Here is a 25106-nt window from a genome sequence, read left to right as displayed (position 1 = left end):
GCAATGAACCAGATTTAATTAGATTTTGTGGCTATGATGTATAATTCATTGAAGACCTCAAGGTTTTGTATGTAAGATTTCTTTTCAAATGAATTCTGAAAATTGAAATATTCAATCCAATAAACATCTGCTAAGTGTCTGCTGTAATCAGTGTTAGATACAAGAAGGTAAATGTTTTTTGTCCTTAAAAAAAAAAAATCATGAATAAAATTAACTATGGGTGCTCTGTTACTGTTCTGTAGATCTATCATATTAAGAGTGCAGCTAAGGGAACTGGTTAATGAAACTTCAAAGATTCAGGAAAAGATGTAGGTTTTTGCAATGGCTAATTTATATCCACGCCAGTGGTGGAATCAAGCACAGAACACAATTTATCATCAATAAATTAATATATTCATGAATGGAACACCATCTACTAATCCTGGTAAAGGATGGCTACAAAGAAAGTAAAATGTTATCCAGTAAGAATCCTATAATCTATTTGTGAAGAGAAGGGTATATAGATGGAACAGTGAAATAGGAAATACCCTTATATTATTAAGGAAAATTATGCATTATTTAAAAATTAAAAGTCTTCACTATTTCACTCTAAACAAAACATTTTAGAAAATCACCCTAGTTGTATCCTTATGGAATATAATAGTCTAATACTGTGAATAAGTAAATGAGTCTTGGGTTTTATAGTTATGTATATTGGAAGCTCATGGACAATTTTATTTTCTGAGTCATATTCTATAAATCTTTTCTGCTTCGACCTAATGTATATGTTCACAGAAAAGTTTCCAATAAGTAAAGCACTTGGAATCTGTTAATTTGTTTTTGTAATTATTTCAATGCAATGAATGGTTAATTTTGTTTTTCTTATGCTTACTTCTCCTCCTTCATTCTTACTAAGAACCAAATATATATCTTTATGTCCTTTTTTAAAAACCACTTTAACATTTTTTTCTCACTATCTTTCATTTTTAATTTTTACAAAAGTGTTTCAATGTATTGGCTTTTGATTTTTAATTGTTGGCCTGCTACTCACATTAAATTATTCATTCATTTATGCATTTAACTAATATGTAGGGAATTTTTCTTTAATTCCAGCCCTTGTTGTAGGTACTGAGAATACAGCACTGAACAAAGTAGGAATAGTCCTGCCCTCACTGAGCTCACATTCAAATGCAGGGAGACAGACAATAAACAAATAGACAAGAAATATATGCTCTGTCAGCTGATGATAAGTCCTATGGAGAAAAATAAAGCAGGGATAGACTTAATATTCTGAGATTTTATACAGTGGGCCAGAAAAGTGAAGCTGTCATTCTTTGAGAATAAACAGCATTTATAAGAATGCCGCTATCTCAGCCCTCTCTGCTGTTCTCTGGATTGAATTACTGATCGGCAGACCTTATCAATGAGGACGGTTATTTGAGAGCCAGGAAATGATTATTTGCTTTACATGGCAGCCTGCCTGTGAGAGACTGGGAGTGTTCTAACGGCTGCTTCACTCCTCAGGGCAGATGCTTGATTAAAAGAAAAACAAGAAGAAAAATCTGTAAAAATTGTTCTTACTTTAACACTAAGATGCTAGGTGGTTTCTGAGAATACTTAGTGAAGGATAAAAACAAAAACTAGTGCTATTTCATATCTGAATCAATAAATCTGGACCCTGACAACTCTTAAAATTGTCTGTGGCGTCATCATTGCTCCCAGAGCTAGAGAGACAGAATAGTGAGGAGTATTGTCAGGCATTTTGTTTCCCAGTTATGGGGAGACGCCTGTAGAATTTTCATGTTTTTGTAATTTTGAGATGGGGAATGGAACATCCACATCCTGTTTTCCTAGAATGATGCCTGCCCCATGACCTCTCTATTTAAGTGCTTGACTAACTCAATCTGGGAGCTAGTCTTGCTTTTGTTTCTTTGTGAAAGGGAAAGAAATCACTTTAACCATCAAACAAATCTAAGAAACTTTTAGAGATTTCTTTTCAAAAGAAGGTGGAGGCCAAGTTAATGTTTATGGTTCCTGAGTACATATGCAGTTGAGTACTACCTCCTTTCACATATGAAAATTTTACTTCAATTATCAGTAATATTGCTAATAATGCTTTAGGGCACTATTGCTGGGTGAGGGTCTAGGAATATCTGAGTTATCCCTGTTATAGTAATTTTTTTTTTCCTCAAAAGGAAAATAGATGCACTGGACAGTAGTTGGTAAAATACCAAAGCTAAATAATTCTTTTTTGCATCAGTTTCCTCCCTTGTAAAGTAGGTATAATAATTGTTTCTACCCCACAGTGTTGTTGGGAGTTCTATATAAGTAGCACTTATAAGGCATCAAAAGCTAAGCTTGTCTGTTGCTTCCTTGTTTTTTGAACGAATAATGATAGAATGGTCTCAAACATGGCCTCTAGAGCTAGATTTCCTGTATTCAAATTCTTTCCCACCACTTAACTAAATGGCTGACCTTGAGCAAGTTATTTAATCTTTCTATAATAAAAAATAATATCCAGCAGATTCCTGTGTGGAACAAATGAATTAATACAAATATTTAGAATAGAACCTGGCATATTGTAAGTGCTAGAGAAATATTTGCTGTTGATACCGTTACTACTACTACTTATTTATTAGTGTGGCTTTGACACCCAAATGCTAATGTGGTATTCTAAAGAGCTAGGCTGAATCATATAAAGGTCTCCTTTTCCTGCTGCCAAGAAAACCTAAGAAACCACAATCCAAATAGGCCAGGGTCTGCTCTGCCTGTTTTTCCCCAAATCCACATGTGACTTCTCAGCTCTTACGCTCTAATGTCGGCCATCCGGGGGCAGAGGAAACACACTAAGTAAGACCAACACCAAGATGTTTTTCCCGATGCCTCGAAAGAGCCTGTTCTAGAGCCACTTGTAACTGTGGCAATAACCCTGAGACAAGCTGAATGTGGGAAAGCGTCCAAAGAGAGATTGTGAACAAGAAAAAGATGAGGGCAGGTCCACCTAGGAATGGGACCTGGGCCACTTAACAATCCAACTGGAGAGAAGAGACGTAAGTGAAAAAGATGGCTGCAGGCCACTCGTGATTTTTCCAGGCTCTTGAGAGAAAGAACGACTCTAAGGGTCCACACTTCAGTCCTTGCCCACTTTAACGTAACCACTAAAATGTCTTAGGAGTTGAAGTGACCTTTTTCAATTCTGGAAGACCATGGCCAAATCTGGAAATCAATTCAGACATTCTTTTAAGACCAACTGACCAAACATCAATTTGCCTAGTCATCTCATCCAAACCAATTTATGTAATGAACAAGTCTAATTCATGTAAAGCTAAAGCACGGAACATCAACTTGCTGAAAGAGCAGTTCGTGGGACACTGACATAACAGTATTTTGCACCAGGTCTAGCGCTGTTTGCTGCTGCTTGAGGCAGAGCCCAGGCCGTGTTAGTACCAGGTGGGGCATCTATGGTCAACTGGAGAACATGCCAGAAGCTGTACTCAGCTCCAGCCAGAATCTGCCATGGAGGATATGGACCAGGTGTTACCAGAGCATCCAAGTTTTTAAATGAAGGCTGACATCTGAACTTTTATGTGAATTGTGCTGACATTTGTGCTTTGTCAAATACTGAAATTTAAAAACAAAAACAAAACAAATGCTGTGCTGGCCAAATGTACCCCATATATGGGCCCAACTCTCCCTGGGTGCCTGAGGTGACACTGGACATGTGTATATCCATCCTCGTGCTTCCAGCTAGGTCAGCATGGCCCAAAGCTCAAAATATAGTGACTTGTAATTTTGCTGAGGCACAAATTTGTACCCCAAATGCTCCAGGGTTGACTTCTGAATGTGATTTACTTAGCTAGTCAATGTACTTTGTTCTCTGCCCAATTTCTACATTTCAGTGTGGCTTTAGGTTTTTTTTAAATCAAGTTAGAACAGTACCAATCATGAAAAAAAGCTTTTTCTTTTTTTTTTAAAAAAAGGGCTCTGGGAATCAGGAGAGGCAGTCAATTTCTAGTGTTGGAGAAAGAAATGAAAAGAAAATGATAAGGTCTACTAAATATTTAACTAGAAAATAGTTTGAGGTAGAATTTAATGAAGGGTAACAAGAGGAATTTTGAGTGGAAACAATTAGCGTTTTTCAGACCATGGTAGCAAAAATTAGACAAGAAGTACAAAGAAATTATTTGAAAATACTTTACTTCATTTTACAGGGAAATTTATGTGCTATAGAGTATTTTTGAAATATTAACTTTGATTTTTAAATATTAATTAAATATTTTTGAGAGATGAGGGGTAACACTTGCGAATGTCGTAAAACTGTGGGGTGCTTTATAAGTGATCCTAAATTCTTTTTAATGTTTAGATCCCTCAGATAGATTGCTATTTACTTTCATATTTCTAGTACAATTTTCTATTCATAGGAGTTCCTTGATAGATTTAATGTTTTGAATTATTTAAATGTGTCTTCCAGTTTTAAACATTTATGGTTTAAATATATATTTTTTTTTCTGTCAAATCCAGAAATTGCACATGTGCCTTGGGTAGTGAAAGGGGCCACATGCCTCAGACTTGGAGGAATATATACTGTTTTTAACACCCAAACAATACAGTCCATGATTTGAAATCATCTCTTTGCATATCCTTATCTTCTTAAAATATTTAGCTGAATATATTATGACAGGAGGTTTCTTCCAGGGTTGTGGTGTTTCCTGGGTTAGAAATAATATTGAATGAAACAGTCTTTTGTGTTTTCCCTTTTGAAAACATATCAAAAGGTTTTGGCTGAAAATACCAGGTGCACATTTAAAATGAAGTATTGGAATCAACATAGAGTATTTGGATTGGACTAGCAGAATCTGTTTGTAGTTTCCTTCAAAGTGAGGGTTTGTGGAACAGGCTAGACCCTTTAAGCCTAAGGCCTGATGGCAATTACATGGAGAGACTTCTCCCACCCCGAAATCGCCCGCACCATTTCTTCTTGTCCCTTTGATCTAGTGTGCTATCTTCCAGCATTTTGGGATATAAGCAAACACAGAAGCTCTAGGACAAAAACTCAGATATTAGCTTAAGCTTAATTGTCTGGATGGAGAGGTTTCTAGCAACTGAACAATTACAAACAGGGGAACCAATAGCCCAGACAGCATAGAGTTTGTCAAATTGTAAAGGACTAGATTAGTGGAGAGTGAAATTTCATTCCTAATTGTTACAATTCACTCTTCCTTCTCAAACTTCCTTTTTCTTTTTTCTTTCTGTAAAGCCCTTCCTTGAAAGCATTATACTTTCAAGTGAGAAATGCTTCTGGGAAATTTTTAAAAGGCAGGATTTGGAGACATTGGTTATTTTCTACTTTTTAGAAGCCACTATCTAATATGGGAGATGACTTGTGAGGTCTAGCATAAATAGTTACTCAAAAGAACATTACCTCATGAGTGCTCAATAAAATATGCCATATGTAAAGAAATTACTTATGTTTTTAAACTGGATTTCCATCCAAAATGGGGGAAGTTTCACTAGTAATACCAATTCTTTTATACATTGCCTTTTCTGGTTAGTTTTCAGATACCTATACCTGTGTCCTCTCTGAACTAACGTGTTTACCACCCTATTATGGGCTAGTTATTCATTCATTCACAAATCTTTTTAAAGCACTAATTATATGCAAATCCTGTTGATTAAAATTTTTATAAATAAATCAAAGAGAATAAGGGAAAATACACACAAATATTTACTTTTTAAATGCTCGAGTATTATGCAAGAAAGTAGTACTCTTCTGAGATTCTTTTTAATTAAAGTTTATTGGGGTGACAATGGTTAGTAAAATTACATAGGTGTCAGGTGTACAATTCTGTAATATATCATCAATCTGTCACATTGTGTGCTCACCACCCAGAGTCAGTTCTCCTTCCATCACTATATATTTGACCCCCCTTTACTGTCCTCTATAACCATCCCGCAACCTTACCCTTTGGTAACCACTAAACTGTTGTCTGTGTCTGTCTTGTTTTTTTGTTTGTCTTGTTCCTTTGTTGCTTTCAGTTCTATATCCTGCATATAAGTGAAGTCATATGGTTCTTGACTTTTTCTGTCTGATTTATTTTGCTCAGCATAATAATCTCAAGATCCATTCACGTTGTCGCAAATGGCAGTATTTTATCTTTCCTTATGGCAGAGTAGTATTCCATTGTGTATATCTTTTGAGATTATTTTGGCAAGTTACTAGGATTTGTTGGCAAAGAGCTTTGTTTTTGGTGAAATAATTGAAATACCATTTGCTTTGGTCCATGTTATACTCTGCATTTTGAATTAACTCTGTGCTGTCTCTACAAAGACTACACTACAAATTCCTTTTGGACAAAATACTGTCTTTTAAATTTTTCATTGAAGTTTATTTTCTGCCTACCACAACTTCTTCTTTGTAAGAAATCTTATAAAAGCTTATTTGTTTTTAAGATCTTTGACTAGTAATGGTGATGCCAAAGCCCAGAACAAAATAGTCAGTGTTTTGACTTCTTATCATTATTTGATTTTGCAATCATCTTCAAAGGCTTTATAATCTTCTTTCCTCTCAATCTCCAAATGACTTCATAAATTTATAAAATTAGTGACTTAAAACATTCTAATTTTACTTTTTTTAAAGGAATTTTATGATATTATTTCAGATTGTTGAGTTTTCCCTAGGATACAATACTAAATATAAAAAAATTAGGTCTATTAAATTAGAAAAGTTGAATTTTAGTTACTTTGAAAATTGACTTTTAAATATATTCACAATCATTGTTGCTTGTGTTTTAGTACTGAAATAATTATATACTTTAGTCTGAAGGAGAAAATACTGTCTTTTAATAAATCTGATAAAATTGTTTGTTTTCCAATGTTGTTTTGCTATTAGGTAATTTGGGCTCTTGGGATCTGCTCGTTTGCCTGCCTCCTAGGAAAGCTGGTGGAAAACCCTGCATATCCAAGGAAGATATGTGCCAGTTAGGTTTACATCAAAAGGTAAATATTATTTTTCAGAACTATACATCAATCAGCTCTATAGTTATTATCATCAGGACTTCTTGTTCTATAATGTTACAAAAGAAAAAAAAATTCTTAAAAAATTACATCCATTACATCTTTGGAGAAAGTTCCAATGGCCATGCCTTATATGATTTACCATAAAATGGTGACTATTTGTTGTTTGATAGGATCCCCCTCAAGTTCAGCTGCTACCAGTAAGGGCCCAGTTTTACCTTGTAGGACCCCAAACTTGACCTAGAAGTTTATAGCCTATGGAATGTTGCTTACCCAGGCCACAGGTTCATCCAAAGAAGCAACGTTTTTATTCTCTAGATCACTGTTTTCAAACTTAAACTGGTATCCCAAATTATAATAAAATTTGTACAATTTCCTATTAGCTTTTAAAAAGGACATCCAATATTTACTATTTTGTGTGAATATTTATAAACGCTTTTAGAAAAGTTACCTAAAAATTATCAAATGCTGCAATGTGCTAATCAGTGTGCTGGAACTTTATATATGTTCTATTTTTGATACCTATAGAAAATTGGTGAGAAAAGGGTCAACACCAATAGCTAGTTTTCAATAGCAAAGTATCATGTTTCCCCGAAAATAAGACCAGGTCTTATATTAATTTTTTGCTCTAAAAGATGCATTAGGGCATATTTTCAGGGGCTGTCTTATTTTATTCCTGTACAACAATCTACATTTATTCAAATACAGTCATGTCATCTTCTTCTGGAACATCGTCATAACGCACTAAATGTGTCCGTCTGGCTGACGATCTTAACTGGGGCTTATTTTGGGGGAAACACTGTAGTACTGAATTAGCCACCCTGATCACTTGATATTTCTGCAACTGACAGTCCTAATAATGCCTTCTTCCTTCTTACTCTTTACTCCCTTGGCTTTTGGGCTGAGCACATTATTTTGGTTCTTGTACGTCTTTGGCCATTCCTTCTCTGGGTGGTTTTTATTTGTTTCTTTGTTTGTTTGTTTTATTTTGTTTTTAATAGCTACCTTTTCTCTGCCCATTCTTAAATGCCTGTGTTCCCAACACCACTTCCAGGGTTGCAGCTACGATTTGTAGATGATTCCCATATCTATGTGTGAAGGTCAAATTGCATTCCCAGGCTTCGGGCTGTCAGGCCTGCAGATCACCTCCATTTCTATGTCACAAAGACACCTCAAACTCTACACAGAGAAAACCAACTCATTGTTCTCCCTGGTAAATTTACTTCTGCTCTTGCATTCAGAAGCTATGCATAACTTCTGTTCCGTTGGTCATAAGCATTATCAATTACTCTGTCACCATCTAAGATAGAAATCTGGTCTTCACTTTTGAGCCCTTCTTCTCCCTGGTCATGTGCATTCTGTCAATCAATACTAACAAATTTAATTCTTAAATATTCCTCAAATATTTTACGTACTACTCAATATTTCTCAAATATCCATACTTACTACCTTTATTCTTGTCAATCACCATGTCTCACCAAGACTATTGCTGAATATTCCTCACTGCTTTTTCTTAAGCAAACACTCTGCCCCTGAAATCCACTCTGCCCACAGTGATCAGAGTGAAAAATATAAAATGCTGAACTAACCTGGTTACTCCTGTGCTAAAAATCTTGAATGGCTTCCCATTGACTGTAGGATAAAGTCCACAATATTTGCTGTGTCTATCAGTCAACATCTGAGCAGGAGACAAGTGCCATACTCAAAAGAATTTAACGGAAGAGGAACCAATGAAAGAGCTTTTTACAGAGGTTTGGCAGGATAAGAGAAACAAACAATATTAGGAACCCCAGAAACTGGCAGCATCATAAGCTTTTACCCACCTCTAGACCAAAGAAGGATAATGCAGAAGGAATGGCATAGCAGGACTTAATGAAAGCTGGAGCCAAGAAAGAGAGGGCAGTGGAAAGGAGTCAGCCATTGCCAAGTCTAGCCCTGCAGAGAGGGAGCTGGGAGGATAAGAGCCCAACCGCTCTCTACTCCCCACCTCCTATCTTTGCCAAGGCCTCCAGTTGGTACCAGGTACCATTCTCAGTATTGACATATTTATGTCCATTCTTTACATATGTGACAACTAAAGCACAGAGAGGTTAAGAAAATTGTCTAAGTCCTCATAGCTAATAAATGAATCCACCAGGATTCAAATCCAGACAGTCTGATTTCAAATTCTGTTTTCTTAATCATATCACCATAGAACCTTTCTAAAATATTTAGTCACTGCATTTACCGTCTTTTCTAATGACTATTCTTAAAGAATAAACAAATTCTAAATGATACCTGTTAGGAACTGTCACTTTAGAGCGTGAAGACTTTGAAGCTTCACGAGCCATGTCCTCTGTATGTAAATATGAATATTCAAAGCAGAAGTTGCTTCAGATTTGTTGGGGGTGTGGTAGGGTTATCAATGAGTATAGAATGAACAAAGCAAGAGTACCTGCTCAATGAAAATTACTGATCATGTCAGAGCTTTGGAATTTAAGTGCTTAATGAAAATGACCATAAGATCTGGTATAGAAAATAAATGGTCAGGAGTCTCTGCCGTCAGGAGGAGAGTAACATAAATTCAGAACTGGAGTGGTCCATGAGATGCTGCAAGAGAAGTGAGGTCCACTCTTAGAGGTAGCACGAAATTTAGTAATTGGGGGTATAGCTCACCTCTAACAGACAGGCTCTAGCGTTTCAAGAGCAGAGAGATTCACTTCTAGCTCTAAATGTTTGTAGGATTAGCAGCCCCTAAAACCCAGACGCTGTTTTAGTACTTGGAGCACTGAGAACTACTGAACTGGCTCTCATTTTAAAGCATACAAGGACGTTTTGAGGTGAATTTGATGGAATGGTAATTGCACGTTAGAGACATGGGGGATAAAAACACTTTTCTTTGATTAGCTGGTTCTCTTTTTGGCATTAATCCTTTTACTACTTATGGGTGATATTAAATAGCTTTTTTGATAAAGTAAAAGATATGAATGCCTGTACAGATCTAATGAAGAAAAAGTACAGTCCTATAAGACACAATGTTAAGTTTGTGTCACTCCCAATGTTCATGAGTAACAAAACAAAAAAATTTTCTGCTGGGTGTTTTCTTGTGCTCTATAAACAGTCCAAATTCCAATGTGTGTTTTCCGTAATGAGTTAATGGTGTTACCGTAGTTTTACTTTTTTGATTTATAAACATGTTCTAAATGTTTATAATTAGTATTATCCATTGGTTCTTATTAAAATGTGTCACAAAATAAGAATGATTTTTTTGCTTTTACTGCTGACAGTATGTAACAAAAACAATTTAGATGCAGTTAACACAGATTAGGATTGTAGAAGGTACGTTGGAATTGAAATCTTTGTAAGGCACACTTTCTTTCTCCCAATTTGATCTCGGAAATATCCCAGGCTCAAATGTTGTTACCCTTTTTATATGCATTCTAATCCTTTCAAATGTATGAAAGGTTTTCTGCCAAGAAAAACAGAACAGCAATCTATAACACACACACACACACACACACACACACACACACGGTGTCAATGTGGGTTCACCCATTGTAACAAATGTACCCTCTGGTGGGGAATGTTGATAGTGGGGGAGGTTGTGCACGTGTAGGGCCAGGGGTATCTGGGAAATCTCTGTCCCTTCTGCCCAGTTTTGCTGTGAGCCTCAATCTGTCCCCCAAAATAAAGCCTGATAGACAATAATTATTGCAATGTTCAGCTGGAGAAGCTCATCATATAAAAATCAGCTAATCCAAATGAAAAGTTCTTTCATGATGTTCCAGTTGATAATGATGCAAATCTTATAAATTTTATGATGCACATAAAAATGAGAATAATAAGCACTAGGAGATAGAAGATCATTATTAGGTATAACAATTGAAAAGGTAAGATATGTGTGATGTAGTTGATTTACCACCCACAGTCCTTGAGTGTGTTGATTTCTTTGTGCTGAGTTATTCAGGTGAACGGGTTAGTTTGTTGCTCAGTTCCAGAGTAGAATGGAGATGCTATTTATGGTGTCATGGGTCACTCTGGTTATGTCATCTGCTGCAACTCTGAATTCTAAAGATGTGCTTTGGAGCAAAGAGCAGGGGAAGAGGTCACTGGGTGGGGTGGGAAAACAGGAGGCGGAAAGGGAGTCATTGCTTCCCTTGACTTGGCTCTGGTTTGCTGAAGTACGTTCTTTGTGGACTCTGAGTCAGTTCATCCCTCTGACCCAAGGTCTGAAATTAAAAGTCGTCTCTGATAGGACACAGCAACTTACCATACACTGTCTCTGCAGCATCTGTACAAATTCTCCTGGCCAGTTAGTTCAGTTATCGTTTTCCATGTTACCAGGATGCTTTTGTTTCTTTCAGTTTGTGGAGGACAATAGGCCCTAGATGCCCAAGTGAATTTGCCTGATGTGGGGAAACATGGCTGAAGTTTACTGACTTTTGAAGCTTTTCACATCTATTGTAGAAATATTCTTTGTGTGTTAACTTAAGAAAAAACCCAAACCTCTGTTATGAGTTCCCCATACTTTTGCAAGTGCTCTGTCCCTTCTCTCCAGCCAGCCTGTCTTTGGAAGTCAGAGTGGAGAACTTTATGAAAACCCTCTTCTTTACCTGCACATGGTCTCTGATCCTTCTTACTTTGAATTTGAGAAATATAGGCATCTCTGAAATCTTAGAGCATTTTCTCAATTCCCAGTGCAATACGAATTCGAGTGACTACAACTATGACTGAATTATTGAACTGATAAAATCTTAAAGCAGAAGTGAAACTTAGAGACCAAAGGCTCTACATGAGAGAGAAAAGCAAAGTGACGTGCTCAAAGTTGCCAATGTGAGGGGGGTACAACCAGTGTTTCCGGGTCCCTCTCTTTTCTCCAACTGTAGCTGAGTTCTTGTTATCTAGTCATGCCATCAGGACACGGTAGAGAAATTATATTTTATTAATTTAGAGTGAATTAAGTTGAAAGTAATAAATAGTTGTGCAAAAATGAATCTGATATTCAAGCTAATTGGCATTGATCTCTTTCTGTTGGTTTACACAAGGCTTTACCACACTTGGCATTATTTTTGAGATTTTGTTGATAATAGCTAGTTAATCAATCTATAAATTCAGAGGAGGAGAGAATTAGCTTGTTTCTTTTTTCTTCTTTATAAGTTAAAATAGATGTTTGAATTTATGATAATATTTATGAAGCTTTTTAAGAACAAGTTTTTGTTAAAATAGAGTTTTGTGGTGATGGGGCTTTATCTTTGGAAGCAGTAATGTTCTTTCAATATGAAGGGAAACGAACTTACGAAACAGGTTTAGCACAGAATTTCCTCTAAATGTCTGATTCAAGTCAACAAGGGCATTTGGAACTTTGGAATTTAGTTGACTTTGAGGTATGTTGAGTACTATTTTCTGCCAAAGCTAAATTTGTAACTGTCAAGTTATGTGTGTTGCTCTATTTCCCGTAAGGACAGAAGTATTTCCTTTTATTTCTAGCAAATATCATGGCTTTGAAATACAACAAGTTTTTCAAAATTTTGAAAATTGCTAAGGGCAAGTTTTTTATTTTATGTTATCAAATAAATCACTATATTATTCTGGATCTGAAAGTTGACTTGCATTTGAGGGCAGAGTGTGGGTGGTGTAGACAATACCTCACACCTTGTTATCCTCTGGGTCTTTGCCTTTCCTTAGTTCTAGAATTTATGACTGCCTAACCCACTAGAATCTTTTCCTTTCCTTTCAGGTAAACACATTACCAGAAATACAGCATCAGCTTTGCAGAAAGGAAGGATTATGTCAAATAATTAGAAGATTTCCAGGTAATCTTTCATTTGCTTCCTTATGCATAAACACGTGAGATATGTAGTCTCCCGTAGCAGACACCCACTGACAGAAGAGATCTCAGATCAACATATTAACCTCCATCGTCTACCAATTCCATTATCACAAATCTGTGAGAATCCACAAGGTTTTGCCAATGAATAACCTTGATAATAAGGAAAACAAGAAAAACATTAATATTCTTCCTTTTAGTTATGCCTTCTAACTTTTTAGATGAATATTCCTTTCTTCCTATGTGTCTTTAAAATAACTGCTGCTTTTTTCAAAAAAGCAATTATTGTAGTACTTCTTAATTATATAAAACTCAAAGTTTTAAAAAATCATTTCTTCATGATTAAGTGATTCTGATTCTAACAAATGTGTTTCTTCTTTCTGAAATCTTCCCGGTTTATCTGTTTAAGACAGGTTACGGAATGGCTAAATTCTATATTTTGACAATATTAGAAATTTGGGATAAAAATTACCATCTCATTTTCTCATAGGTTCCTAGGGTGGAAAGCAATATCAGATATTATGAGTCTCCATAGATGAAATTATATTCTACTTTAAAACTCATCATGAAAGAGTTCCTCAAATTTCTAGTTTAAAAACCATTTAATGTTTAACAACTATGCCCCTAGAAATGATTTCACTATATAATTAAAATTTAGATCTACATAGATTTAATTATGTTTTAAAATTAATTTGTGTCTGAGTGGAATCAGAAAACTGATAGCTTCACTTATGAGCTTTTCCATGGGGTTTCTGCTTCCACACCAAACCTAAACCACATCGGTATGTCCCATTATAAAGATTACAGTCTTCTACAGTTATTTACCAAGGATTAAAATAAAATAAAAATGAATCAGCAATTAAATTTTCAATTTAAGTAACTCATCTAAAATAAATAATAGCTGTATAAACTTGTTTCTGTAGTTTTGTTTTATATCACAGTTGTAACTGACTCTATAATCTCTAAGTTTGTTTTGTTTTTGTAAATGTCAACCGGATAGTTTTTATTTTATGAAAAAAGAGTAATGTTTTTATGAGAAGCATCTAAAGCAATTATTTCTATTAATATGTTGCTAATAATTATCTAGAAATACACTTAAGGCAATTTGAAAAAAAATTGTTTACATTTTGAAGAGTGCCTACATCTTTAAGTTTTTTTGTTGTTGCTATTTACATTTCAAACCGATTGACCCAGATTATCAAATTTCTTTAGCACTGGAGTTAGCAGAATAGAATCATAGGAGTGAATGCCCATTTATAGCCAGAAATGGATTATTAGTTTAAAAAAAGTCCCCAAACAACCATTACATAAGTTTATATTTTATATTTGCTTCCGTATAATTAAGAAGATATTTTTCTGTTTTCTTTTGCTTTAAACATTTTTTATTCTTAAGAATATCTACAAGTTGTATATAATACATATAATCCACTCTCCACTCTGTCTAGTGTATTATTTTCTATTTATCTCTGTGACTAACAAGATAGTTTTATGTAATATATAACCTTTTAAATGGAATTATTCTTCCTGTAATGTTTTCTTAGATGTGTAGTTTTAAAAGAATATGTCTCCAGCATCATTTTATAATTTAAACTTTATAAACAATAGCTTTTGTTATAGTCTTTTTCTATGAATATGTAGTATATAACATAAACTCAATATTCACAAGGTTAAAAACATTTTATTTGTTATGGATACTAAATATTTAATATTGAATACAGATTAGTAGCAACATGTCAGTACCTAAATATATAGTACTATTAAAAAGGTAAGATAGTAAAACTAAAACAATACTATATAACTTAGCTATTTATTTAAAACCAAAATGGCCCATGGCATTTTTAGCTGTGTTTTATTTGGAGGAAGGCAAAACACAAATTTTGAAACCAGAGATTTTAGGTCTGCCACCTATTAGCTATGTAACTTAATTTCAGGGTTTTGTTTTTGTTCTTTTAATCTATAAAGTGAGGATAATGAGACCTTTTCATAGACTAAATTTTAAAAATAGATTCCATAATTGTGTGTGTGTGTGTGTGTATACACTGATTTGAAGAAAAAAGAATATTATATATTATACCTAAAACACAATACTCAAAACATGGTAACCAGATCATCCTAGATTTGAGAAATCAAGCAACGGGCCTCTTGATACTTAATATTTTTCCTTTATATGATTGATATCCCTACAACTTTATGTTTCTGTCAACAACTGTGAAGGGTCTGCGATTTCTTCCTACTTCCAAGCTCCCAAGTCAGCCTGCACAGCTTTGTGGGTGCTCCTGGGTCAGAGACAAATGACACTATTATTTACAGCAATCGCAGTAGGCAGACGAGCATCATTTGTCCCGGTTCACTGAATCCCAGTTCCCACAGGGCCATGAGAAGTGGGTAGGTGACACTCGTATACTTGTGGTTTTTGGTTCAAGAGAGGAACTCTGACCTTAGGGAATTTGATTGTTTTATGACAGGCAGTGAGCATGTCTGCCTTTTGCCCCCGAGGGAGACATTATTTTCATTATACTGGACAAAACCTTCTTTCTGCTCTGGAGTAAGATGTCATCTCTGTATTTCAAGGCTATCTGCTATATAAATGTCTTTGAAAAGATAGTTCAGAACCAAGGTTGTCAGTGCCTCTGTTTGCAAAATGTGCAGAAATGTAAAAGATGCGTGGAGAAGTATGTCTGAGCAGTTTCAGAGAACACCTGACAAGGTGTAGCTCTGAAGCTTAAGCAATGTAGAATCCTGACCAGGCTTTAAAGTCTCGTTGTGCTTCAGTTATCTATAGAAATATGATGTTTGGCCTTGATCCATAATGAGGAGACTGCAGGATTCCACCGTGCCTTTTTCCCATACAAACGTGCTATCCTAGGTCTTATCTTAAGCAGTAGGTAGAGACAGGGATGCTAAGGAAGGCGGGATGAGCATGCTGGTAAACGTGGTTGGGACCCTGCAAGTGGGAGGACAGAGTTTGAATCAGACGTAGAGAAGAGCTTAAAGACAGCATGAAACTAACAGTCTGTTCCATCCCAAAGCTAAACAGTGTACCTGCCTTGAGACTAGTGACTCACACTGAAAGACAGACATCCATGGAATTTTTATGGGGTAACGCAAAGATTTATTTTTATCTTGCCATTGAATGCTTTGCTTTAAGAAACACAAGTTTTATCATTTTTCTTTGGCCCACATTTGTAGCTAATGTTTTTTGTTGCTTTTTATTAAGTTTGGCTTTTTGGTAAAAGGGATGTCTTTTCCATATTTGGAATATAAGTACAAAACAGAACATCAGAGAACTGTTTTATTTGGGTGGTGAGTTGTTGTTTTTGTTCTTTTTTATGCGTCTTCACTATCCAAGAAGTCAAGGTTAGAAATGAGCCAAATTTTTGGCCATTACTCATTTTTTCCAGTGGTATCTTAGCTTTGAGCACTGCCTTTCACGTGAAGTTTGCAATGTACCCAAACATAGCATTTAGAACATTTCAAGATCTGTATCATCATTTTTTAAGTAACAAGTGAGTACATAAAGAAAAAGGAAAGCAATAAATAAAATTTAATACCTTTGATTGTATATAAACAAGACTGGATTTTAAAAAATTATAGACATTTACTACCAAATATAAAACATGTCTTTAAAATAACTATTGAAATTATTTGCAAGTATTGATCAATCATAGTTATGTATTCTCACATGGCACTGATGATTGTTTTTAATATTCCAGGTCTAAAAATTCCTGTTTATCATAGGATAGCAGTGAAATGTTGTCAGAGAATCAGGTGGCCTAGCTTGAATTTAAACAAAGCAACATGGAAATTGTTGACACTTAACACCATTTGAAGGTTCTTATTGCTTTCATTTTTCCCCCTCCCCTCTGCTCTACTTGGAGGAGTGCTTCCCTTCAATAAGATTACAAGAAACGGGACATTCTCAGTATTAGAGAAGATTGGGGACTTATCTCTACGAGACAGGCGTACTTTGTCAGAAGGCCAAAGTTTGTTTGTTCTCTGTGCTCTCCAATGCTGCCACCCATCTCTGTGTCTCCTGGTGCTTTTTCACGCCTCTATCTTCCAAAGACTGCCACCCCTGTCCCTCACACCATTATGTTCTTTATACAAAAAAAAAAAAAAAAAAAAAAAAAAAATGCTTTCCCCAAGCAAAAATCATGTCTTTAGTATGACTGACTTCAGCTGGGTGATAGCAGGAAGTAAGCTGATGCAACTAATGCAGACTAAATTACACTCTCACCTCTGTCGTAAGCCTCTTACATGTATTTGCATTTTATAAAAGAAGCTTGCAAACCCAATACATTTCTAACTGGTAGGATATCTGGAAGTGCATTCAACTTCTCCTTCAGTTCACCAGCAAGCCATCCACTCCCAAAGCTGACCATATCCATCTGCTTGTCTCTGTCTCTACCACGACCAGCCTATTCCAAGTCGGCATTCTCTCATAGCCTTCCCACTTCCATTCTTGTCTCTGAAAAATACAGTCCATTATGGAGACTGTAGCCGGAGTGATCTTTCCCCCATCCCCTTCATAAATCACACAGGTTTATTAGGCTTGCTCACAGTCTGTCTAGGGACTGAACAGTGAGCCTCGGGTAACTAGCTCTCTGATGCTTGAATTTGATCCAGGGATAAATTTTATCTGGAACAGAAGTCACACACCCAAACGTTCAGGGGCCTGGTATGTGACATGACAAATGAATAATAAATTTAGAAGCTCGAGAGGCTAGATAACCTGCACATTTTCAGTATTTGGCCTGTCGTCAAATTTATAGACTCTTTACCATAAGCTATTTTGGTCTCTGAGAAAAGGAGTTGAAGACGGGAAAGTACAAGGCCACGTGCTATCACCCAGATGTAGCTTAGCAAAGTTGCAAAGTTGGAAACTTAAAGAAATCTCCCTCATGTTTCTCATCCGTGTAAAGGTTTTCTGTATTCTGTAACCTGTAAGGCTTCAATCCTACCTCCTTATCCCATCCTTCTCTCTGCTCCGTCCCCTTAGCACATCTTCACATGTCCCTAAACCCTCGGTAACTCCAGCTTCCATTTTCCTCACAAAAAAGTAATTTTGCTAACCCCTGAGGACAGTGCAGCTGGGTTTTCCATGAAAACCTTAATCTCTGGAGCTGTGAGGGGTTGTCAGTATCTCTTCACTGCTCCTTCTTATCCTCTAGCAACATTCTGATAACTCAACATACGAGTTAATAAGAAAATTGTCACCTGGGTTAACGTCTTCCTCTCTACTTCACATCTGACGTCATTCTTGTCAAAACGATGACCCTTTCATCATGCTCCCCTCACAGCTCCTTGATCTCATCCAATCCGTGACTTTAGTTTCCCATCAGCTTCAGCCTTCTTCCGCAGCCTTGCTCAGGAACTTGCATGTGGAGAAATACTCTACCTTTGAAAGCTTCAACTAATTCACTACTTTATAATCACACTCTTTCTGGCTTTTTCACTTCTTTGATGCCCCTGAGACTGGAACCTCAGGTGACTCTTCTGATACTCTTAATTCTGCGACTTTCTCCAAGTCCATCAGCCATTTTGGGTCATAACTTTTTTTTTTCCTACCAAGCCTGGACCACTGAGTCTGCCACTTGAAATATTTCCCTTCAGGCACCTACAACATTCATATTTTTCTTCCATACTACCCATTAAACAAACAAACAAACAAAAAACCTACAATCTGATTTCTTTGCTTCACACAACAAACACTGGAGAAAATCACACAGTTTGCTGTTCTTTTTCCCTAGGATTTTCCTCACTTGTAAGATGGAGTCACACTACTCCTGCAATTGTCAGCTCAACCACCACCACCAATACAACTTACCAGTGGCATCTGAAGCAACCTTTTCTAATTTGCCTCTAAAATACTTAGGAAAACACATTAAAAAAATTAAGAAGTACTTCTAGCACTCACAATATAGAGGAATATGGGAGGAATTTCCAAGTAATCTAACGCTGATAGAAATAAATTGTAGTTCTTAATGCTCTGTTCAATTCAGTGTAGGTAAAGAAGACCCTCCCCTCCATGGTTAGACTGTATTTCACAGGAAAAACCCAGCAGAGTGTGCAGATGGCTTTGGTGTGGTTTGTCAAAGAATGTGTCCCAACAGTTTTAGCCATCCGTTGCGCTAGACAAGATCGACACCAGGACATGGAATTTAAGCTGTCCTTCACCTGTAAGCCTCAGAAAAGTCGGGTGGTGGGCCAAGGACACATTCCTTCCAAATTGAGCATATTGTTTTAAAAATGAAGAAAATATGAAGAAGAAAAGAAATATCCTGAACCCACCACCCAGAGGTGATTACTAGGAACACTGATGTATGTGTTTAATATTGAAAATTGAAACTATTATTACTCAAGAGTGTCTTCCAAGTGAAGTCTATCCAGTTTGCTGAGCAAAATGTACACTTTCTTTCCTCTGCGCTACTATTGTACCTGTGAAAGCCTCCACTATAGCCAAACCACATTGTATCTTAGTAGTATTTGTATGTGTTTGTCTCCCCACAAGGACTGAGATTTCCTGAGGGCAGAACCTTAGTTTTCACTTCTCAAGTTTAGTGTGTGGTTATCATTCCTGGTATATAATAGTCACTGTAATATTTTTGAATGAAAGACTTGAGAGGATGCTAATGGAGGGGGTTAGAGTTCTGGAAGGGGAGCCCTGCCCATCAGCAGAATGTCTTGGCAATGCTTGAATGATTTATCCATTTACCCATTACAAGCTCAATACAGAGTTGGTGCTATAGGGCAGAGAACAGAAGCAAGAGAAATTGAAAATACTGGCTGATTCCTCTAAGGTATAATTACCAATTTTGAGTAATAAGGTATTTGCATCTAAGAAAGAACTAGAGAACACAGAAGGCAGACAGGTACCCATAAATTACATGATGCAGTAACATCTTCTAGGTAGTTACTGATCACTTTATTGCTGTCTAAAAGCATAGACTTCACAGTTTCTCACATGGTTGGTTCATCCTCATTCATGCAGGCTGGATATGGGGTGTACTTCCCTTTAGCAGTTTCATGTTTTATACCGTTTCAACCCCAAATGCTTTAAAAATGTGTTCACCACTTCTTTAGAGGAGAGGCTAAGTGCCGACTGCCAGAAGGATGGAGTAGGAAGGCGACGGTGCGAATTTTCTCACGTTACTTACCCAGTGATCTTTCAGTGCTTCCTATAGATTAACTCTCTAGGCAGCTTTCTTCATCTTAATGGTTGTGCATTTAGGGCAGAGGAAATAAATCCAATACTTCTTGCTGACTATTGTGCTTTAGCCTTTTTTTCCCATGGATCCTGGGAAAGAAAGCGAGAATGTCTGAGATATAACCAGAAAACCTAACTCAGAAAGAAAGAGAATTGATCTAGATTACAGTGGATGCCAGGTGGATTATTTTTCTTTTATAAACTCTAAACCCTAAAAAAATCTCAGAAGCCCTATTTAATGAAGAAATGAAATTGTTTTGATCAATAACGGGTATGATCCTTCCCTCTTCATTCTCTCCTTAGCCCTTTCTTTTTTCCTCCTGGTAGCCTGTGAAGGCAACTTCCAGACCCTGAGCAACCCGCTAGAAGCAGCTCCAGAGAACTTAGTCTGGGAATCACTCTTCTAGATAACGAGCTCTAGAATAGACAGAGTAAAGAGCAGTCAGTGGGGATGGGAAATACTTTTGTGTTTCTTTCTATCTATCCAGCATGAAAGTTAGCAGAAATGTTGTTCTCTTTCCTCCCTGTATCCTGTTAGGTTTTTGGCCACTCCTGAGAAGGAAGTTAATGAAAATAGAAATCAAATTTTAAAAATGATCAAACATGTATTTTTAAAATTCCTTCTACTTTTCCTTTCAATTTTGCCTTTATTATACATTCATTGTGGAAATAGTAATATACATTCATTGTGGGAACAATAGAAAATGTAGATAAAAAGAAAGAAAAATACGTAAACTTAGTGAAATTACACAATTCTCCATACCTTCCCTATTTACACTCTTTACATACTAAAGTATATGCAATTCAAGTGTGAAAAAAATGATGACATATTTATCAGTGGAAAGCTGATGAATTAAAAATTTATTAAAAATTAATAAATTTATTAGCATTGAAAAATATTCACACCATATTGTTGAGTTAAAATAAAAATATGTACTATCATATATCTTGCTGATTTATACAATATCTATGTAAAATATATATTAATATGTTTTTAAAATATATATTTACATGTATACATACATATATTAATTCATTTAATACTCCCAATATCTCCAGAAAGGAGATACCAATATTATTCTTATTTTACTTGGGTATAGCCAAGTTAGGTGAACTTTCCAGAATCATGCCTAACAAGTGGTATCTGCACATAGGCAGTGTGAGAGCCTACTTTCCTAACTACTTCACTCCGCCAAACTCCTCAGGGTGGTATTCAAGACCCCCCACAGGCTGAGGCAGTCTACACTTCTCCATGCTCACCCACTATTCCCCCAACCTAATTCTCTGTTCCAGCCGAGCTCCTCCTTTCACCGTCCTTTCAAGGGCACACTCCGATGCCCTCTCCTCTTCCTGCCTTTAACCAAATGACCTCATTTTAATCCCAGTTGAAACCTGAATGACCTCAACTTAATCAGCTCTTTAAGGCCTTTTCTCCAAATACAATCACATTCTGAGTTATTGGGTGGTTAGCACTTCAACGTATGGATTTTGAGGGGCCACAACTCAGCCTGTAACAGTGAGGGGTGGGTGGATGAAGCAAGAAAATGTGACTGGCAGTTCCACCAGAGCCATATGGAGAGGAAAGAATGATATCCAAGAGAAGAAAGAGATGTTGGACAGACCAAAACAACAGATGACCTGTTATAGGTGTTTGATAAATACTTACTGATTGGTTATATGATGAAGCCCATGGAATTCTACAGACAGAAGTCCCCCACCCCAATAATTTTAGAATAAGGGAATATTTATCTTTCCTTCTCTTCAGCACCAAGATCTGGGTACTATCTATCTACTGGCTGCCTAAGTGCCCTTCTGCTGGCTTATATGTCGATTTGCCTTTCTGTGCCATGCTTGATTCTTACTTTCTACCTTGAATCCCAATTTTCACATATTTTCAGACCTTGCCTCTGCTCTCCAGATCTAGCTAATATGATCATTAGTGCTGTTCTTCTCACCTCTCCCAAATGTACACTTTTTCATAAGATATACTTAAATCCAAATGAATAATTTTATTGATAAGAATTTTAGACACCACCACACACCAGTCAGAACCTCATGGAAACTCCTGAATCATGCAAATCTAATGATCACCTACACGGTCTGAGCTATTCATAGAAGTCACCCCTCTGCCTGTGAACCGTAAATCTCTAAATGACTAAATGCAGCCAAAAATCAAATGAAGATGTCAGGAGAATGATAGCCTTGCTTCATGTTCTTGAAAGCGGTGGAAAAAAATCCCTGCTGCTTACTGTATAACCTGGTAGGCGGAAACTACGTAATTCTTCCTTCCACTTGGCATTTCTTAAAAACTAAGAAGCAAGCTTGTTAATGTGGCTGGAATACATACTTATACTGCACAGGGCTTCACAGCTGGCCGCTGGCAAGGCAAGAGGGAAAGTCAGTGTAGGTGAGTATGAGCTTTCAAAGACTCACTTTCTCTTGTCTTTGGAGAAACTAAACCGAGCTCTTTGACCCAAAGGTACCTCTTGCTCTTGTCTTGTTCAGGGCTTTACACATTGCACCTTTGGCATCAGACCAATCTGAATATTGGGGCAGCATGTCCATTTTCCAGTACACATTTGGTAGCTCTTGACTTTGCTGAAGTTGCACTAAAGACCTTCTAGGTGAGGGAGCTGCTCCCTCCCTCTGCTGTTGGGAGAGCAAATCTAAAAGGTGTTGACCTTGTAAAGTTGAATGGGTTTGGTAAAACTTTACATTTCTGATTTGTGACCTCTGTCCCTCATGCCATCATGTAGATAATCTATTTCACTTAGGGAGTTTGTTACCTTGTGCCAAACACTATTACACCTTGGAACAACAGTGTGTAGCAAACTTATAATATGTGTGATTCTGGTGATTAATTCTGATTTTCAACAGACTATAAAGGAAGAGGTGATAAGAGTGATATTCACTTCTGTTGTCTAATTCTCTCCTGTAGGCCCTTATTTACTTATTTCAATGATAAACAGGCAGGTAGGATTGCATCTAAATAATGGCAAAACAACTTCTTAAAACATGAAGAACTTTAAACAATGAAAGTAGATTACATAATAATCTTCTTATATTACAAATAATTTTATTTGCACTACATAATAAAAATTCAGTAAACTGTATTTGTACTTCGTGGATTTGGTTATCTTGTTTACCCAGCCTGCGTCTATTAATTAATAGTTTATTCCCAACTATGTGCAGACACATTCCATGACTCAGAATATATGTAGGCTGCTAAAATAAACTATACAACATTTGTTTGCATTTTCTTCAACAAATGACTGATATTTTCCCCATAGCAATTCATCCAGAGCCACTGTTTTTGCAACAGAAATATCAGCAGTGAATCTGAAGTCTTGATAAGATACGTAAAAAACATAACTTGCTTCAAAATAGATGAAAAAGTTCTTACAGAAGTCGCCAAACTTTTTATTTTTAAGCAATTGGGGGCTGTACTACTTGAAGATTACAAGAGCTGGGTCAAAAAGGGCGTGGAACAAAATCAAGGCCTAGGATTTTGCTGCCGAAGAGGCGAAAATGAATCCTGAAACTTTCATACTTGTTTTGTTTTGTGAGTAAACCCAATAAATGAATGAACACTATTACTCTAACTTTGATTAGTTTGCTTACACATTTTAAAAATCTATCATACATACATACATATATACATATATATACACATATGTACATATATGTTACATATATTATATAGAGAGTGTGTTTAGTGTTGGGGGATAGACAATGTTGAACTTCAAGATAATATCTTTCCTAGTCTTCTTCTGGTGGTAGAGATATTGAACGACAACAGCAACAAAAAACTTAAAATATATGACAGAAAGTGCTAGTAAAAATTTCTTATTTATCAGAATTTCTTTATTCATTCATTTTCACGGCAGTTTAGGGCCATGAACTGACTTTGGATTTGCAAGATATCATCAGCATCAGAAAACAAAAGCCCACTAACATCATGCATTAACTGTAATGCACACGACTTCATACAGTGTATGTTACATCGGTATTTTTCATGGGAAGATCATGTGTGTTATGACTAGTCTCTTGAACTTCTCATTGTAACTATGACAATTAATAATATAATTTATTAGTACCAGTACATTAACAGGCATTTAGTGCCTTCTAATGTGATACATTCTGTTGAAAAATATATTGATAAAGACCCAAAATGAGAGTTGCAGCAAGCTATGAACAAAGTGAAATACATTTATTTTGCTAAGTAGAATCACAGAAGCCTTCATTTGTAGTTGAAGCTGTGATTAGAAAGGATATGTATCTTGGCAGAAGTATAATTAACTGAATGAATAGAGTAGCTTTGGAAGATGTTTTTTACTCTTTGATGATGGGTTGGATGTGCTTCTGTCTGGGAAAGAAGCATAGACTCTATTTTATAGTAAGCCCCAATCAAATCCTGTGATTCATTGCATCAGTAACTTTTGAGACTATTTTCTTCAAACTTCTCTTAGCACCATCTAATGGTAAATTATGGAACTTTCTCTTTCCTTGGATCATTTTAATTAGTGACATCATAGAGTCATCGCAGCAGTACAATCCCAGTGCTGCTGGTCATTTCACAGGAAAATGTAGTATATCAAAGGGTGAACTTACCCTCAAAAGGACAAAAAAAGTAGGTAATTCATTCATATTAACTGAGAGGGCCTTTTGAAGGCCCATTTTGTCTCACCCATTTCTGAGTCCGTAAGAAAGTATGTACTGCTAAGATTTGTAGCATAAGGGGTCAGAAGAAATCTAACTTCCTACACAGTGAAGGCAGAAGTGTGAAAACCTGTGGTCCAGCAATGAGAAGACCTGGATTCTGGTTCCACCAACTATTAACTATAGTTACATTGACTCAGGGAAAGGTACTTAGTCCATTTGTACCTCTTTCCTAGACTTGTAAAATAGGAGCGATTGTACTGACTACTCTTTCCTCAAAGAGTTGTCATAAAAAATGCTTTATAAAAGAATATGTATTATAAATCTATAAAATAATATATGTCATTGCTTCTATGTTACTCAAACTATGCATGAATTCATTTGGAGAAAAAAATTCAGTGAGGTTTTCTACTTTCCACATTGACATACAACTGTCCCCAA

The 25106-nt window shown here is 36.2% G+C and overlaps 1 protein-coding gene across 2 annotated transcripts in view; it reads left to right on the top strand.

The window, feature by feature from the left end:
- Window positions 1-25106, top strand: part of CPED1 (cadherin like and PC-esterase domain containing 1) — a 250121-nt gene that overhangs the window by 48761 nt on the left and 176254 nt on the right. For both annotated transcript variants that reach the window (XM_019750063.3, XM_019750062.3), the window contains 2 exons: window positions 6869-6975; window positions 12710-12785. In XM_019750063.3, the coding sequence (XP_019605622.3) occupies window positions 6869-6975; window positions 12710-12785 (183 nt within the window). The remainder of the gene's footprint in view (window positions 1-6868; window positions 6976-12709; window positions 12786-25106) is intronic.

Source organism: Rhinolophus sinicus, chromosome 8 (genome assembly GCF_057876585.1).
Source record: "Rhinolophus sinicus isolate RSI-liver-muscle chromosome 8, RSI-T2T, whole genome shotgun sequence".
Taxonomy (NCBI): domain Eukaryota; kingdom Metazoa; phylum Chordata; class Mammalia; order Chiroptera; family Rhinolophidae; genus Rhinolophus; species Rhinolophus sinicus.
The sequence above is the reverse complement of the archived record's forward strand: the minus strand, read 5'-3'. Positions and strand labels throughout refer to the sequence as shown.